The sequence below is a fragment of the Dendrobates tinctorius genome, unplaced genomic scaffold (genome assembly GCF_039654945.1).
Source record: "Dendrobates tinctorius isolate UK_male_01 unplaced genomic scaffold, ASM3965494v1 ptg000005l, whole genome shotgun sequence".
Taxonomy (NCBI): domain Eukaryota; kingdom Metazoa; phylum Chordata; class Amphibia; order Anura; family Dendrobatidae; genus Dendrobates; species Dendrobates tinctorius.
This window is the reverse complement of record NW_027361673.1, coordinates 33,342,383-33,362,034: the sequence shown is the minus strand read 5'-3', so window position 1 is coordinate 33,362,034 and position 19,652 is coordinate 33,342,383. Positions and strand designations below refer to the sequence as shown.

General features: G+C 40.8%; 1 protein-coding gene across 2 annotated transcripts in view; it reads right to left on the bottom strand.

Moving 5' to 3' along the window:
• NEK11 (NIMA related kinase 11) overlaps positions 1 to 19,652 on the bottom strand; it is a 450,471-nt gene that overhangs the window by 207,860 nt on the left and 222,959 nt on the right. For both annotated transcript variants that reach the window (XM_073569426.1, XM_073569421.1), the window contains exons 7-9: positions 8,432 to 8,581; positions 8,267 to 8,345; positions 6,308 to 6,396 (exon numbers count right to left, since the gene is read on the bottom strand). In XM_073569426.1, the coding sequence (XP_073425527.1) occupies positions 6,308 to 6,396; positions 8,267 to 8,345; positions 8,432 to 8,581 (318 nt within the window). The remainder of the gene's footprint in view (positions 1 to 6,307; positions 6,397 to 8,266; positions 8,346 to 8,431; positions 8,582 to 19,652) is intronic.

Here is a 19,652-nt window from a genome sequence, read left to right as displayed (position 1 = left end):
CTAATGGGAAAATGGAAATAAATAAATTTTTTTAAATTTTATTATTTTTCCCTAACTAAGGGGGTGATAAAGAGCGGTTTGATTTACTATTTATGGCAGGTTTTTATGTTTGGCAGCTGTCATACACTAAAAGACACTTTTTATTGTAAAAATAGTTTTTGCATCACATTTTGAGAGACATAATTTTTCCATATTTTGACCAACCGAGTCATATGAGGTCTTATATTTTGTGGGACGAGTTGACGTTTTTATTGGTACAATTTTCGTGCATGTGACATTTTTTGATCGCTTTTTATTCCGATTTTTGCGATGCAGAATGAGCAAAAAACAGCATTTCAAGAATTTCTTTTGGGGGGTGCGTTTACACCGTTCCGCGTGCAGTAAAATTGATAAAGCAGTTTTATTCTTTGGGTCAGTATGATTACAGCGATACCTCATTTATTTCATTTTTTTATGTTTTGTCGCTTTTATGCAATGAAAACAATTTTATATAAAAAATAATCATTTTTACATCCCTTTATTCTGCTAACTTTTTTATTTTTTCGCTGATGACGCTGTGTCGTGGCTCGTTTTTTGCGGGACTAGATGATGTTTTCAGCGATACCATGGTTATTTATATATGTCTTTTTGATCGCGTGTTATTGCACTTTTTGTTCGGCGGTATGATGATAAAGCATTTTTTTTTGCTTTTTTTATTTTTTTTTAAGGGGTTCTTAAAAGGGGTTAACTAATGGGAAAGTTTTATAGGGCGTGTTGTTACGGACGCGGCCATACCAAATATGTGTAGTTTTATTGTTTGTTTTTTTTATTTCCCAAAAACGAATTAATTAGGGAATTTTTTTTTAATTTATTTAGCGATTTTTTATAAATTATTTTTACACTTTTTTTAACTTTATTACATTGTCCTGGGGGGGACATTACTGTCATGTGTCAGATCGCTGATCTGACAAATCACACAGCACTGTGACAGATCTGCGATCTGACACAGGTGTTGCACAAGACTTCCTCATGCCAGCACTCTGCAGGCAGTGAGGAAGCCGCCTCCCAGCAGGCCCCCGAAGGTCTCCGCCGCCATATTGGATCTGGGGACCTGCAGGGAAGGAGGCCCTCGCAGCAGCGCTGCACATTGCGCTGCTGCAGGGGTCTCAGGGAAGCACGGAGGGAGCCCCCTCCCTGCCGATGCTTCCCTAAACCCCTGGTACACTGCAATCGTGTTTGATCGCAGTGTGCCAGGGGTTAACGTGCCGGGGGCGGTCCGTGACCGCCCCTGACACATAGTCCAGGGTGTCAGCTGTGATAATCAGCTGACACCCGGCCGTGATCAGCGGCGCTCCCCCCGTGAGCGCCGCTAATTGCGCTAGACGTACTATCCCGTCCATGTGCATAGGGGCCCGGGGCCCATGGATGGGATAGTACGTCATATGGCAGAAAGTGGTTAATATTATTCAGGATATAATCTGGCTTTGGTACTTGTGTTGTGTTACCTTGAACAGTGACAAGGGAGCTGTTGTCCCATGTATATTGGTCAAGATAAGGATATCCATTTTATCCTTATAGTTGACCACCAGCATGTTATCACTTCATTGAGCTGTGCTATTCCCCTTTCTCAGCACTAGCAATAAATGTACCTGGGGTTATTTATTTTTTGCAAAAGAAAAAGGGATGTCACTAACATTGCGACATATGCTATCCTAATGCATTAGCTAAAAATTTACTCAAAGCAAACTATTTTTTGCAAAAGAAAAAGGACGTAACTAACACTGCAATGTACGCTCCCCTAATGCATGAGCTAGGAAGTTTCTCGGCGATAATTTTTTTTTTTTTGCAAAAGAAAAACGCTACCTTGCTACCTATAAAGCTACTCTGCACTAACTATAAATTTCTCTAAAAGAAAATCGGACATCACTCACACTGTGACGTCTGCTACTCTAATGCGCTACATCCCTACCTATAAAGCTACTCTACTATTTGTATTTTTTTAATAGAAAATTGGACTTCACTTACACTTTGACGTTCACTACTCTAATGAGCTACCTCCCTACCTATAAAGCTAGACTGTACTAACTACTATTATTTTTTTTGTAAAAGAAAATCAGATGTCACTTACATTGCAACATACACTACTCTAATGTGCTAACTTCCTACTTTTAAAGCTACACTGTACTAACTACTATTCTTTTTCTAAAAGAAAATCGGACGTTACCTATACTGCAACGTCTGCTATTCTAATGCGTTACCTCCCTACTTATACTACACTGTACTGATTACTATTTTTTTTTTCTAAAAAAGAATTGGACTTACACTGCAATGGCTGATACTCTAACTTCATCTAAAAACAGAAAAAGTCCATTGGCACAGACTCTGATCATCAGTGATACTGATCAGGGCACCTCCAGAACTTTCCGCTACATCTACTGCGTTTGACAAGCTGGCCACTTCCCCCATTACGTTTGTGATGCTCATGAAGCTGTAGTCTTCTCTGCCTGTATGTGATTCCAGCCCCTCTCCCCCATCCCTCCAGCTACATACGCAGGTGTAATGTGAGCTACTTACCAGCTAAAACCAGCCAGTTTAGAAGCACATGGCACATAGTTCCATTGTGTATCGCAGATCAAATATAATGGCGCAGATTATTCATATAGGCAGGAAACATATATTTGGAATCTACATTCTTGGGGCTATTCACCACAGCATTTGGCAACGTCTGCGTCCCCTGGAAAGTGAGTAAAGGTTTTCTGCCTCACAGTAATAAATAGACCTATGATGAGTGGTCTTAAATGAAAGAGAAACTCACAAACAAACCTTTGATAGTCCTGCCATCACCCTACGAGCTTCCCCCTCAAGAGTTATGGCCAATAGAAGGTTTTTCATAACTTCCAAAAGGGGAGTGCATTCCCTAGCTCCGCCGACCTAGTGAGGTCATGGGACAGAGGGTATAAGGCTATGAAGCCCAATTAGGCATTTGTCTTTTTGCCTGGGGACCAGATGTGGCAAGCTAAGCATTTTGACCTGCCACTCTGGGAAGGTCCCCTCCCCCTACTCCACATGGCATGCCATTGACTGAAATGTGTAAGTTCATCTTTAATCCATTTTTATTTTGTAATTGCATGTATATATTGTAGTTGTCTCATATGTAACATCTTTTTGTATGTTTGTAAACACTGCCTATCTTTTCTGGAGTAAAACTATAAAACCCCCCATGCCCTCCGTGCTAAAATCACGCTACTGTTGGGTTGGCTCCTGGCCTGATGTTGATTTTAATATCAGAACTAGAAGCTGGTGGCAGCAAAGTGTGTTCTGGGGTATTTGGTAGAATCTGGTAGGGATGGAATGGAGGTTTTACATGTGTATTTCCTTCCTGGGACTGGGAATATACATACCACCCTCCCTGCTGAGTGCCAATAGCCAGTACACAGCAAGGCAGCACTTCTGGCGACTACTTATCCTAGGTGCAGTTCCCTGACTGATCTGAGGACAAGGGGGGTGCCAGAGAACTGCAAGCTCCAAACTGGAAATGGGAAGGTGGGATCGGGAAATAGGATCCCTGACAATCGCTATTTTAGATTGCCCCCCATTTGCACTAATTGGTCAGTAACTATTGTTCAGCCAAGCAGCACCAAAGGGGTTAATCAACCAAGGTGACACCACGATCACCCCATCCATTGTGACTGCTGTGAATGGTACTTGACATAAGGTGTATGGAATTAGAAAGATATCCACACCTATAATTCATAATCTATAATATAATGCATAATCCATCAGAGATAAACTCTGTATATATTTTTACAGCGCTAATCGTGTGATCAGAGCTCCAAAGGGAGATGAAACCTGGTGGTTCCTGTTCCTTGCTCAAATTCCTGATGCTCTGGTCTTGCGCACATCATACAGGTCTCCCGGCGGCACGCATCGTGCACGAGTGCTGATTCTTAAAGGGCCGGCGTGCACTATGGAAGTGCCCCAGGCAATAGCTGAGAGGCATCAAGTAAGTACATAAGGCATGCTCCCCAGAAGGGAAGTGCCTGCGCAACCCCTGTAATTTCCCTACTTTGTGTGTCCTTGAATTAGTTGGCGTTTGAACCTTACCTGTTTCCCGAGACTCGTGTTGAACCTGAAGCCACTCCAGTGGCAGTGGTACCAGAGCCTGACATCAGTCTGTCAGACTCTGAATTTGAAACCGCACCTGCAGTCCGTGAACCTGAAACCGCATAAACAGTCTCTGAACCTGAAAGAGCATAGATGGTCCCTGAACCTGACATCGCATTGGCAGCTCCTGAACCTGAAACCATCGGTGTCTGCAATCCGTGTCTGCAATCCGTGTCTGCAATCCTGACCCCTGCAGTCAGCAGCTGCAGTACTGGTGACTGCCTAAGAGTAGTACTTGGAGGCAACCTGCAGCTCAAGCCTAACTACACCATTAGGAACTCTAGTGAAAACCAGGTAGCCGCTTAGCTATGCCCCTCCTAGGTGTGCCTGACCCTGTGGCACAGTGGATCTAGGATCCAAGTATGACATAAGGAAATAGACAGTAGCTGTTCCAGATGTTTGTTAATTGATAATACTATTACCAATTTATTACCTATACTTGTTATGCACCTATCTCATCTTAAGGCCTAAGCTCTCCTCCCTTTCCGTATGGCCGCGATCCTTTGTTGTGCTCCACATCGGGTATCTCAACTGGCTCAGTGTTCTGGAGTTACATCATCTCCCAACGCCTTTTAAAGCCCACTTAGACACATATAACTGTGATGAGTTAATTTGCCATTTGTTTGGAAATTACCATCATCTCATCAAACTCCTGTTATTTTTTTTTTATTTGCATTTGCTGCTTCTGTGACCTGCTGGATAACTAACCCACATCATTTGTTGTAAGCATCACAAAATGTTATTAGAGTCATATTATGTTACAAACATGTGGATTTTATAACTTGCATCTGCCACTTCTGTGACCTATTGGTTAATGCATCATTTGCTGTAAGCATTACAAACTGTTAATAGAGTCTAGTCACAATACACAATTTTTGGTAGATTTTGCCATCTACAACTGAATACTGCTTCAGACAGGCCATTTTCCTTTTCATGTGTCCACTCAGTTTTGCGTCCTTGCTTGTTTGCTGCCCAGGCTAGAGTGCTGTTTGGGTCCTTACTATTCCACATGTCTTCCAGGCTGCTGTGCCTGTGCCCTGATTCTATCTATCCACGCTGACCTTTGGCTTTGTGAATAAACCTCATCAAGTGAGTGCTAAGAATAGTGCTGGTAGCAATATAAATCAGTGTATATAAAGCAACAAACTGGACACTGCAATTTTATACTACTGTATTCTGGCCAACTTCATTAAATATACTAAGGAAATGTAAATAAAATGCAAGTTTTAATGAGTTACCCTCTTTTTATTTTTTTCATAAATTAATAGTACACATGAAAATAAGAAACTTTGCTCCGTTAGAAAAAAGTGTGGGGGTTTCAGCTCTCTGGTAGTCGCTTGGACATGCACAGGCACAGAGTTTTAATATAAAAAACAAAATCAAGTTTATTGTCGTTCATAAACTTTTCAGCTCAAAATGGAAATAGCTTTCTTCAGCACAAATGAATAACAAAACAGTCCCTTCTTTGGGTAAGACAGAATAAATGAAATGGTCTCACCAATTTGGTGTCACAGGAACCTCTCAGTCTATAACACAAGCTAAGTCTTTCACCAGCCTCACCACAGCCACACACTCTGAGCTAGTCTATCTGCCTTTTATTAGGCTTGTAACACCAGGAGTGCAGTATGCGAGCGACCTTTTCGAACCAGGCTCATTTGGTGAATCCTAAATCCCAGACCAAAAATCTAGTCAAAAATAAAATCATCTCAGTAACCTTTTGTTACCTCACCTCTTCTGGGATTTACAACACCGAGGCCAGCCACCTCGGTGACACATACCGGCCATCCAGGACCTTAGCTCCTGCTTTCAAACAAAAGATAGTGCATAGATGCTATATTTGTCATCATAGCAAGGTCCATTTTTTTACTGTTTGATGGGTAGAAGAAGCTTTGAGGGTTTTTTTTTTACATAAGAGTACAATGGATGCCATACTAAAGGTAAAAACTGGCATGTGCACCAAAATTCCTGAAAATCAGATCTGGAAGTGCAAGAGTGGGATAACAAAGTGTTCCTGGTGATCTCAGTATGTACAACATATATACTCATTTCGTAGATACTATGCGAATACCGATAACATATACTTTGTTCTGACCTCAAATTGATCTTGTCAGAATTTCTATTTCTAATATGACAAAAAAAACAATGTCATACAGCTTGTACTTACACAGCATTTCTAATTTGGTCGGCTTCTTTTTGGCAGATTATAGTTTTGTCATCTTGCAGAACTGAACCATACAGCCTTAATTTTACTTTCTAAAAGTGAAGCATATTAGAGAGAATAAATGACCTGAAAATCATCTATTATTTAGACCCTGTTCTTACTAGGAACATCTCTAGTGCTGCTTATTTAATATCTGTATTAAAAAAAACAACAAAACCAGAAATATTTCTGAATTTATGATGGTCACAAATGTAGTCCATAATGGACCAGCACTTCTTGCTTTCTGAAGCCAGTTTGACAGATTTGCAGTATAGCCTGGGAAAAATTGAGCAGAGTTGCCTCATTATCACTAGCGAGTGGTAAAGTTAATATTTCTACTGTACTGCTGGAGGTCTAAAGAAGATGGATAGCACCACAATACACACAGAAGGATGAGTGTGCCTCTCTGTTGTTACTTGCCTCCTTTAGGCTGTACTAATCTATGCTATTTCAGTTAACTCCTATTCATTGCATCTGGTATAAAGCACAAACATTCTGCTGTATTGTGTATACAGAAAATACAATAAAGCATGTATATTTACTATGGCTGCCACCAGGAAAGCGTATAAAAATGAAAAGTAATAACATAAAAAAAATAAAAGCAAAACACAGTATATCTTTTAAATCTGGTTAATGATACTACTAAATCTGAAAGGATCAGTGAGAATCCTTAGATTTGACAGAGGCTTTAAGAGTATGTGCACCCAACATCCCCTCTGATAGCCATCATTATCATGGCACCTGAGGCTCTAACATTCGCCACATAATTGCAATCTTAGTATGGGCACTCCTAAGGCTTCTGGGTGCTCGGATATGGTCAAACTCTGTAGTATTGCAATAGTAAGGAAATCCGGCACACCCAGAATTGAGATTTAGTAAAATGTATTTATTTGCATGGTCCACTGTAGTACAGAGTTACATGATGTTTCGGACAATACAGCCTTTTTCCAACATACACCAAGAGCTTATGATCGCCAGAGCTTATAGAGTGCTTTCCCCGAGCTACGACGGTAGCATTCCACATAGTGCAACATATCTCCATTTACTCTGGAGGTCATAAGGTCTTGGTGCATAGTTGAAAAAGGTCATGTAGACAGAAATTTCACGTAATTCTGCACCACAGTGGACCATATGATTAAATAAATTTTTCTAAATTTCAATTTTGGGAGTGCCAGATTTCCTTGTTATTGCATAACTGCAATCGTAATCCTCCTGCTAGACCCTTTCAAAGACTGGGTCTAATACAATACCTGTATATGTTATGTGGACAGGCACACTACAATAAAATACAGACGTATTGCAATTCGAGTAGTCGTCATGTGACTAAACGTTCTCAATTTGTACACTTGTGGTCAAATGTCAACTAGCTTTACATCCTAAAAGAGTGTAGGGATTTATCTCTGCTTTGGAAAGCTAGACACATGTAAATTGAATCTTTTATGACACCTCCTGCTTACAACCAAAAAAGTCAGAAGGATCGTGAGGCCCCACTTTCACGGTCTGTATTCATACTGAAAATCAAGATCAAGCGAGCTTTTGTCCTTCTGTTCCACGGGAGGTTTCTGGCCTCCCTGAGCTCACCTTAGGACACCTGCGTTACCGTTTGACAGGTGTACCGCCCCAGTCAAACTCCCCACCTGCCACTGTCCCCGGAGCGGGTCGCGCCCCCCGCCCAGCCAGCGGCGTGGGTAGCCTGGAAAGGGGGGAAAGTGTAAATTGTATGTTTGCAGTCATGTGACGACCATCTCAAATTGCAATTTTTCAAACTGTTGTAATGTTGGGTTTTGACACTGCTTTTTATACCTCTACATCTATAAAAACAATTGAATTTCAAAAACAGCATTAGAAGTACAACTATGTAATATATATCAATACTTTAAGTAAGAACCATGTAATATATTTGTACATAATATATCAGTGTACCTGCAACTGTTCTGCTATATATGGAACTTGCAGAATTTCTCCAGCTCCTGGGCGATGAGAGGGGTCTTTGCTCAGCAACCTGAAATATGAAATGAGGAAATGCAGCTATAGAAAGCATATATCAAAAACAAAGCGATCATTTATAATATCTGAGATTGACCATACCTACTCATCAGTAAATTCAGGTCACTAGAGTAACGGTCAGGTAAATTCGGTGTTGGACCTTCTACAATTTTCAGGACAACAGCTAAGAAACTGTAGCCAGTGAAAGCGTGTTCCAAGCAGCACATTTCATGAAGAATGCAACCCATAGACCTATAAAACACACAAAGTGAGCTGTAACTTTCAACAGATTTTACATCTGCGTAAGAACATCTTTTAGAAGTTACAAACAATGACATAAATAACAATTGCCCAAAATAAGGCTAAACCCTGCCTAGCAAGCAACCATGTAAATAATAAATACCAACAATAAATGAGCAGCAAAGGAAAAACATTCAGGCGACACACTCTGGAACAAATCTACAAACCAACATGTGAAAAAACAGTGCAAAAATAGGTCTTATAAAATATTATATTTTATTTGGATAGAGTTAAAACAAGAATTTTAAATCTGAGAAACATAAACATAACCAAACAGAATGTTCCTGGAAGTGGTACCGATGCACATGTACAAGGTATACAGTGTAAATTTTAAAAACAATTTTAAGCAGGTAGAATACCCTGCTACAAATACCCCAAGTTAGGGAGCAGTGCTATGACTATTACTGAATGATTTAGTGAGAAAGATAAGATAAGTGAATACTTACAATAACATGGTATGTTAATGGAGGGGGGTGGAGTACATGTGTCCTGGTCCACAAGCCCCCAATGCACGTTTTACCCAAAGGCTTCGTCAGGGGGCATCTGGGTGAAATGTGCGACAATCAACAATAAACACTTAATAATAGTTTTGCAACTTGAAGAACAATTTTTGGGCAATATAGATGCTTGCTTCTGGGTTCCAACCCTTGATCCTGTGCTTTGTGGTCAGCTTCTCTGTCCACCGAGCCACAGCAGATACACCTTTCCTCTGGGTGTTTACTTCAGTATTTTTAGAGTAACAGGTGTTTTCATTTACTCATTTATCTGCCCCATCAACTTTCAGGTGCAGCTTTATATACTCTGTGGATATCCTCAGGCTTGAACATTTTCTCTGACTGATGATTCTCCAGTGTTTTCTTCAGTTGATGCTTTTTTCTCTGCTCTGGGGCTCATTTATGATGACCTTGATAAATTCTCACCATCTCCATATGGTAATAATAACTTTGTTATTATTGCTTGTATATATATATATACAGTGGGGAAAAAAAGTATTTAGTCAGTCAGCAATAGTGCAAGTTTCACCACTTAAAAAGATGAGAGGCGTCTGTAATTTACATCATAGGTAGACCTCAACTATGGGAGACAAACTGAGAAAAAAAAATCCAGAAAATCACATTGTCTGTTTTTTTTTCATTTTATTTGCATATTATGGTGGAAAATAAGTATTTGGTCAGAAACAAGCAATCAAGATTTCTGGCTCTCACAGACCTGTAACTTCTTCTTTAAGAGTCTCCTCTTTCCTCCACTCATTACCTGTAGTAATGGCACCTGTTTAAACTTGTTATCAGTATAAAAAGACACCTGTGCACACCCTCAAACAGTCTGACTCCAAACTCCACTATGGTGAAGACCAAAGAGCTGTCAAAGGACACCAGAAACAAAATTGTAGCCCTGCACCAGGCTGGGAAGATTGAATCTGCAATAGTCAACCAGCTTGGAGTGAAGAAATCAACTGTGGGAGCAATAATTAGAAAATGGAAGACATACAAGACCACTGATAATCTCCCTCGATCTGGTGCTCCACGCAAAATCCCACCCCGTGGGGTCAGAATGATCACAAGAACGGTGAGCAAAAATCCCAGAACCACGCGGGGGGACCTAGTGAATGAACTGCAGAGAGCTGGGACCAATGTAACAAGGCCTACCATAAGTAACACACTACGCCACCATGGACTCAGATCCTGCAGTGCCAGACGTGTCCCACTGCTTAAGCCTGTACATGTCCGGGCCCGTCTGAAGTTTGCTAGAGAGCATTTGGATGATCCAGAGGAGTTTTGGGAGAATGTCCTATGGTCTGATGAAACCAAACTGGAACTGTTTGGTAGAAACACAACTTGTCGTGTTTGGAGGAAAAAGAATACTGAGTTGCATCCATCAAACACCATACCTACTGTAAAGCATGGTGGTGGAAACATCATGCTTTGGGGCTGTTTCTCTGCAAAGGGGCCAGGACGACTGATCCGGGTACATGAAAGAATGAATGGGGCCATGTATCGTGAGATTTTGAGTGCAAACCTCCTTCCATCAGCAAGGGCATTGAAGATGAAACGTGGCTGGGTCTTTCAGCATGACAATGATCCAAAGCACACCGCCAGGGCAACGAAGGAGTAGCTTCGTAAGAAGCATTTCAAGGTCCTGGAGTGGCCTAGCCAGTCTCCAGATCTCAACCCTATAGAAAACCTTTGGAGGGAGTTGAAAGTCCGTGTTGCCAAGCGAAAAGCCAAAAACATCACTGCTCTAGAGGAGATCTGCATGGAGGAATGGGCCAACATACCAACAACAGTGTGTGGCAACCTTGTGAAGACTTACAGAAAACGTTTGACCTCTGTCATTGCCAACAAAGGATATATCACAAAGTATTGAGATGAAATTTTGTTTCTGACCAAATACTTATTTTCCACCATAATATGCAAATAAAATGAAAAAAAAACAGACAATGTGATTTTCTGGATTTTTTTTTCTCAGTTTGTCTCCCATAGTTGAGGTCTACCTATGATGTAAATTACAGACGCCTCTCATCTTTTTAAGTGGTGGAACTTGCACTATTGCTGACTGACTAAATACTTTTTTTCCCCACTGTATATATATATATATATATATATTTTCACTCTCACCCTTGAGAAAGCCACCTTTCTGGTGGCAATATGCATGGGGTTCCTTCCCCATGTGCCATGCCGCATACAGGTTTTACAACATGCGACGATATTTAATTATGGAGTTGTCAGCCTTCTAACTCTTTTCTGCCATATTATGCTTAAATATTGCACTTGTGCTTAGGGTTTATTTCTTGTAGTCTATTCTTGACTCTGGCTTTAAATTGATTCTTGTATAGAATCAACATAGCTCAGCAACCTTACCACTGCTCATTTGCACAACTATTGCTTTTCATTGCCACAATTTGCATCTGATCAATTTGGGTTGAAGATCAGGTTTATTTATATTTACGTGTACAAATAGAAAAATGAGGGTGGCACTCTCCGTCCCAAAAAATCCACTTTATTTCAGCAATTAAAACATCCAGGACAGGAGAGTCACATGTGGAGGATGGCAGATGACGATACCTGAATCGGGTGTATGGACACAGCTGCTGCAGCAGTGCAGATCAGTTTGGCGCTTTGTTCTGGACTTATTTATATTTATAAAGATGTATTGTCTTATTTTTTTGTTATCTCATATTTTGAGTACGGCTTTATATATTTTCCCCTAATGGTATTTCCTGCTGGCGATAGTCTCATTTGGATGTCCAGCCATACTGCTGTCTTTTAAGCCAGCCAGTGAAAGACCAGCTAGGGTTTATCTCTCTGCTGTTTGTGTTCTTTACTCTGCACCTATCTTCTGTTTCTTTTTAGGAAATAGGTGGCAAATTCTCTAACAGTATGTACTTAATCTTTTATTTTGCATTTCATGGTTTGTTTTACTCACTATGGGATCTCTTTCCATTTAGGCACAATTTCCCTTCTGTATGTAATTTGCATTCTACTCTGCACTCCGGTTCTTTAGGAGGAACAAGAAGTGCTCAATGGAATTTCAGGCAGCATAGGTCTGAGTTGCCATTGTCTAGTCTGTGGTTAGGGCTATCTCAGCTCACGCAGGAATCACTAGGTCTGTGGGTTCGGGACCTCTAGTGTGTACAGGAACCAGCAGGGTCAGTTGAAGTTTTTAGTGTGTTACCTATTTTCCTGAGTGAGTTGCTTCACTATCATAATAGATTGTGGAGTATAAATACAGAAGGTCACTATCCCAAAAATGTCTTCACAGATGCTGGATAATAGTGGTGTCCTAAAAACATACTGAGCCTGCAAACATAGAAGAGGTAATCAATATCAGTAATCAAGGCAGAGACCCCTGTTGTGTCCATGCCAGCTCTCCTGCTGTTACAATATTCTTTGAGGTTTCCTTTGAGTTATTTAATGTTACACACATAACATGCTTCATAATAAACCAAAGCAAGCTTTTGTACCCGTGTTTAGTAGGATATGCATAAAAACTGACTGTCAATTGTTCCTTTGAGTTTACAATGAGCAAGCCTAGTGCCATTTACAACATTACTGTGCAGGATACTGACCTAAATATTTCTGTAATAATCAAGCATTGGAGGTAATGTAAAATCCTTCCTGACAGCAAAAAGCTATATAGGCTAACGGTTCGTATAAAATGCTTTGGGTAAACGGTGTAACTATATGGTACAGGGGTTGCAGTCACACCCAGAAGGATGAAGGTTACGGTGGTCCATATCATTAGGCCATACTATAAAAGACCCATGATAGATTGGGCACTGTTGATTATGCATTTGGGCCCACAAGCTTCAAGTTACTTCAATGCTTTGAGTCCTTCTTTTCTATACCATTTTGCATGTCTTAAGAAGTGCTTTTTAATATTATAAAGTTGTAGCAATGGTGTAATTAAATTAACTATAATTATAGTTCACGATAAAGAAAGATAACTGATTTACCAGAGCGTAAACAAGAACTGCCGAACATCAACCCTTAAAGGGGTTGTCCACTACTAGGACAACACCTTCTTAAACTAAATGTCTGGCCCTGATAAAATAATAAAGCCTATATTCACCTTCCGTGCTGACTCCGTTCCAGCGTTGTCTGCATTCAGGGTCCCGGGGCTGTGATGCGATGGAATGACATGTGATGCCCAGTGGCCAATCAGTGCTGGTGTCACTCTTTCCACCTTTGGAAAACTGAACATGAAGAGGAAGTCCGGGATGTGCTGAAGCCCTGGCTTCCTGTTCAGTTCATATGAAAACGGAGACAGTGATGCCAGTACTGACTGGGCGCCGGCGTCCCGTGTCACAACACGGCATCACAGCCCCGAGGAGAGCGAGTGCTAACACTGCGGGAATGGCACCAGCACAGGAGGTGAGTATTGGCTTTATAATTTTATCAGGGCCAACATTTAGATTAAGAAGGGGTTGTCCTAGTAGTGGACAACCATCTTTTAAGCTATGAAAGACATTGTGCATGACAATATGCTAAGAAAGTTAAGAACAAGGGAAAGGATTCCAAATGCAATGTAATTAATTAAGAACATCCATAATAATAATATGCATATGAAAAACTATAGAAATAAAGAGTTATGCAACTCACATTATCAAACTACACAGCTATTATAAGCATCACTATCATATCTTACAAAACAGCACTAGAGTGTTTATAGCCATATAAAACATTTGAGTAGCACTATAAACCTGATAACAACACAGCTGTAACACTAAACCAAGTTGTTAGGGTTATTCTCATGTTATGATATTGATGTACCGTAATTAGTTAGCATGAAAATAAGCAAATTTGAAATTTACTTGCATTTTCTATCTGCTGTGGATCTCCTGTTATGAGAACTTTTATTTTACATTGTTTACAGAATGTTGCCCACTATTTGCATTCCGGGCTGAAGAGTTAACTCTTGAGATCCCACTCACCTCTCTCCAGTCCATTAATTTCTACGCAGCAGTTAGTCGCCTGCTTACCTCTCCTTCAATGTCAGTTGCTGATCCAGAGTTGCTATTATTAGTCCTGCAAAATCATAATCCCCTGGCACTCATCATGTGCTGTTTCTAGAGATGTTCACCTATTAATTTCTCTGTGTGCTTTTTTAAAGGCGACAATGTAAGTTTGTATGTTCTCCCCGTGTTTGCGTGGGGTTCCTCGGGGTACTCCGGTTTCCTCCCACATTCCAAAGACATACTGATAGGGAATTTAGATTGTGAGCCCCATTGGGGACAGTGATGATAATGTGTGCAAACTGTAAAGCACTGCGGAATATGTTAGCGCTATATAAAAATAAATATTAATATAAATATGTAAATATAGTGATAACAGTGTAGACTTCAGAACAAGCCCCTAACAGACATTTAATGTGTTAGAGTAGCCTGTTAAGTCCCCTCAATGAGTCACGACTACCTCTACAGCAACAAAGAAGTGAAAAAGACTGTGAAGCAATGTGCTGCCGAAAACACATCTAGAGAATACCTCTTTAAATCATGGTAACATTTTATATAAACTCTAAACTTCTAGGAACCATAATGGCTATCTATATACTGTAAATAAAGCTGAGTGTATGAATGTGTCAAGCCCTGCCCACTCCACATAGTCCTGCCCACTGGCGGCTAGAGAGGGGGTTGCAGAGGGAAAGTGTGGGACATGGGTGGAGAGTGGAGCTGTGAGGGAGAGAGCGAGACATGGATGGAGAGCAGGGATGCGGAGGGATAGAGCAGGATGGCGCATGGAGAGCGGAGTTGTGGAGGAAGAGCTGGGCCGTGGAGGGAGAGCAGCACACGGATGCAGAGCGGGGCTGCGAAGGGATAGAGCGGGACAGCGCATGGAGATCAGGGCTGTGGAGAGAATGCGGGGCTGAGAAGCGAGAGCATGATGGCGGGTGGAAATCGGGGCTGTTAAGGGAGAGAGCGGAATGTGGGTGGAAAGCTGGGCTGCTGAGGGAGAGTGCGGGATGGCCAGTGGAGACAGGGGCTGTGGAGGGAGAGAGTGGGATGGCAATTGGAAAGCAGGACGGCGAGTGGAGAGCAGAGCTGCGGAGGGAGATAGTGGGATGCCCAGTAGAGAGTGGGGCTGCAGAGGGAGAGAGCGGGATGGCCAGTGGAGACAGGGGCTGCTGAGGGAGAACGCGGGGCTGTGGACGGAGAATGCAGGACAGCGATTAGAGAGTGGGGCTGAGGAAGGAGAGAGCGTGACAGTGGATGGAGAGCTGAGCTGCGGAGGGTGACAGTGGGGCTGCGTAGCGAAAGCGGGGTGGCTGATGGAGAGAGCAGGATGGCCAGTGGAGATGGGCTGCAGAGGGAGAGAGCGGGACGGTGGATGGAGAGCGGGGCTGCTGAGGGAGAAGGCGAGACGGCAGGTGGAGAGTTGGGCTTCGGAGGGAGAGAGCGGGACGGAGAGAGAGGGAGCCTGCAGTTAGTTACTATGCCCGTGCAACGCTGGGCTCTTCAGCTATTAGCTTATATTTTTTAGTTTACAGCTCCTATGAGCTTTAAGGTTACAGACTACAAAGTAAACCCTCTGTAGTTTGACACTGTCAATATCTTCTTTCTTTCCCCTACTCTTTGCTTAACAACTAAATATACACTAGGATAAGGGGGGGGAAATAATTTGACCTCTGCATAAGACTACACAGTTTTTGTAGTCTGGAAAAACAGAGAAAAATAGGAGTTGTGGATAATATTAAGGAAGATTTTTATTTTATGCATATGCCTTGGAAAATACTTTCTTTTTCGCATAAGGCAAATATATGCTGAAATAAAACATGAATAAACATTTAAACAAATTTGGAAGTCTGCACATTTATTAAAACTGTTTAGAATATCCCATTTGACACATCAGTTGAAAATATTACTCATTATTTGCTGGCCTGTAGAGTTCCCAAGGAAAGTAAATCTGATATGGCACTAACTACAACAATTATAACCATATCCAGAGGGAAGATGTTGTCATTTTCTTCTTTATCAATGTTTGGGGGAAGAAATATAATGTCAGTCTTGTAGTTGATGCAAAACTGCATGAAAAACTGTAAGGTCTTTGTGGCATATAAAAACTATCATATAAAATAGGATATGTTGCATCTCGTAAGTAATTAAATTATCACTTTTACTCTAATAAGGAGAGACGAGCTTTCATTATTTATATCCTCTTATATCTCTGGAATATATGTCTTAAGAATCTAAATTTAAGATGCATTGCCACTGAGATTTTGAACTCACTGAAGCAGCACAATGTCAAATTTTCCTATAAAGAGTATAGGCAAGTAAATGAAGAAATATTACTTTCCTATAGAACTGTGGAACCCCAACTACACATATAACGTACCGTAGCAATGTATTCAGTGCACCATAATGTGCTTCAAATTCTGTACTATATTTGTCCAAAATGTGTCCAAAATGTTACCAAGCAAGACAAATATGATAGCAACATTAAAAGGGGTTCAATTATTCTATAGAATAACACCTATAAGACTGCTCGTTCACAACGTTTTAGAGTTCTGTCATGTCCCTGTTGGAGAATTTCACCGGATGTACTGAATAATGGCATTGACACCGAATCCCCACCAAAGCCATTGAGAATAAACTTAGAAAACATACAGTCATGGTCAAAAGTGTTGGCACCCTTGAAATTGTTCCAGAAAATTATTCCAGAGCATTATTTCATCCAGAAAACTACTCCAATTACACTACATGTTTTGTTATGCACATGTTTATTGCCTTTTGTGTGTATTGGTACAACACAAACAAACAGGGAACAAAAGACAAATTGGGTATAATTTCATACAAAACTCCAAAAATGGGCCGAACAAAATGGTTGACACCTTTCCAAAATTCTGGGTACACAACATTGTTTCAAGCATGTGATGCTCGTTCAAACTCACCTGTGACAAGTAACAGGTGTGGACAATATGAAAATCACACCTGAAACTAGATAAAAAGGAGAGAAGTTGACTCAATCTTTGCATTGTCTGTATACCACACTAAGCATGGAGAATGCATTCCTTTATCCTAGATCTTGATTCTTTCTCTGGAACATCCATTGGTGTTCATGGCAGTGCAGAAATTAAACCCTCTTTTTTCCTTGCTATTGTATCGTTGACAGCCATGCGGGTCTGAGGCAGCCATATGAAGCGCATTATACCCCACTGGGTGAGCAACCCCAGTACCCCAATATCCTAGTCATTTGGATAAGACACTATTGTGCCATAGTTTTTTCAGATTCTCCACATTACATGAGCGTATAGGCAGAGACCTGTCAATCCGAGACAGCAGGCAAGGTGAAGTCACCGAGGTCCCGCATGTCCAACTAGTTTCAGCGTGGATCAGTCCTCAGCAGCTCTGAAAGTATGCTTTTCATTGAAACAACCCAGCATTTCAGAGTCAAACATATTTGGCTGGGATCATACAGATAGTGCCCGATTCATGCTGCCTATGGATTGGGCATATATCAACTGTTAGGTTCATTTTAAGGTGTCATGACGAAATTAAGAATGTATTTTCTATGAGTGCCGTTCATGCTCTGACATATTTTACAAAACTAGGTTTATTTATGGGGTAGACTAACCCCATGACCACACTAATTATTTGGAGTGATGCTGGAGTTTGTTTGTGACACTAGTCACTACTCATAGACAGACCATGAGGCAAAGAAGTCAGACATCCCAGGTCAGTACCAAGAGAGCACGTACATAACCAAGGGGAAAGACAAAGGCGTAAGTTAGATCACGGTTCAAGGGTCAAAATACCAGGAGATAAAGGATCAAAGCAAAAGGACAAGACAAAGGGATTGTCAGAACATGGTCCAAAGGGTCAAGCAGTAGAAGTTCAAAACTCAGGACAACGAATCAGGCTAACACTCACCAGGAAGCATAAAATATGTCTGGCAGGGATCAGGGTCAGATAGCTCAGTTAACTAGCTTGGGCAATCGCCAGAACACAGAACACCTGGAGAAAGTCTCGCACCTCCCAGTCACAGATTGGACAGCCGAGCTGTCAATCAAAACACTGACAACTCAACATGACCCAGTTTCCATAGGACAGCATAACAATCACTCACTGAGAGGAGGAATCGTGACATTGTTGTCTTTGGAGTTTGACTTTATAATTTACTGTATATTGTAAAAACTCTGCAGAAGATATGCATTTATATCACAGTTTTAAACATATGAACTAGGATTTATATAGGTAAAGAAAACTGACATACAGTGGATATAAAAAGTCTGTTAAAATGCCAGGTTTTTGTCATGTAAAAAAATCATGCCCAAAAAATTATTTCAGAACTTTTTCCGCCTTTAATGCAGCTATACAATTCAAATGAAAAAGATACTCAAATTCTTATAAAAAATATTCAGAATTGAGAGTCCTCAGTGGTTGATACCTTTTAAGGGCTAACTGAAAAGATGGTAACAAATTGCAAGCTTTCAAGACTACTCAGGTCTCTTCATCAGGCTAGACTAATACAAAATCTGAAGAATCATATTTATACACAACACAGCACAGAAATAATGTAATAGATAAGACAAGGGACGTGAAGCAGAATTATTATGGGAGAGTGACAGACAGTTTTGACCATAAATATTGGAACATGTCAGATAAGGAGTGTGAATGTTTTATTGTCCTCTGATTGGGGTCTGGTACTGTGTTGTGATGCCCCCACAAGGTCTGAGGAGAAAATTCCTTAATTGATGTAAAAATACATAAATCCATGCGACAAATTCATTCCTGCACTGAGAGTGTCAAAGGTTGTCATAAGTTTATACTCCCAGACCCTTCTGTCTCTCTGAGATTTTAATTTCAAGTCCATGGTGCTGTGATCTGGGATACAAAAATGTTTGGCCACAGGTAGATCCATTCTTTTTTTCTTCTTTTTTAGAGAGCCAGGTCCAAGTGGTCATCTGTAGTTTTTCCTGCAGAGGTTATCCAGGTTGTGCTGAAGCCGTTAGGGCCTGCTTTACCAGGTAATTTAGTCTGTACAGGAACCTGGTGGGATTTTCATTCAGTTTTCTCATAGCTAGTTCCTTTTATCCCATGTTTACTACCACGTGTGTATAACAACTAATCTATTCAGCCTTAGTGGTTTCCTCTTATTTCTAGCTTGTTTATTCCCATACGATATAGATTGTGCACAGGTCCTTTAGAGTGATCCATTTATTTTACACATGTTTATATAGGCAGACTGCATGGCTAGGTACTGGATTTTACTAAACTGTGATAATGAGACTGAAACAAAGACCTGAATTCAATAATTCAAAGGTTTGTCTTAATATTTTTCCAATACTTTGCTTAATTGCAATAACATATTTGATATGTCAACAATCTAGGAGGGATAGCTAATACTAGAGAAGAGAGAGAGAGGATTCAAAAAGATTTAAATAAACTGGAGAAGTGGGCAGCAACTAACAGAATGGTTTTTAACAGGGAGAAATGCAAAGTACTACATCTGGGCAATAAAAATGAAAAAAGCATATATAGAATGGGAGGAATAGGGCTAAGTGACAGCACATGTGAAAAAGACTTGGG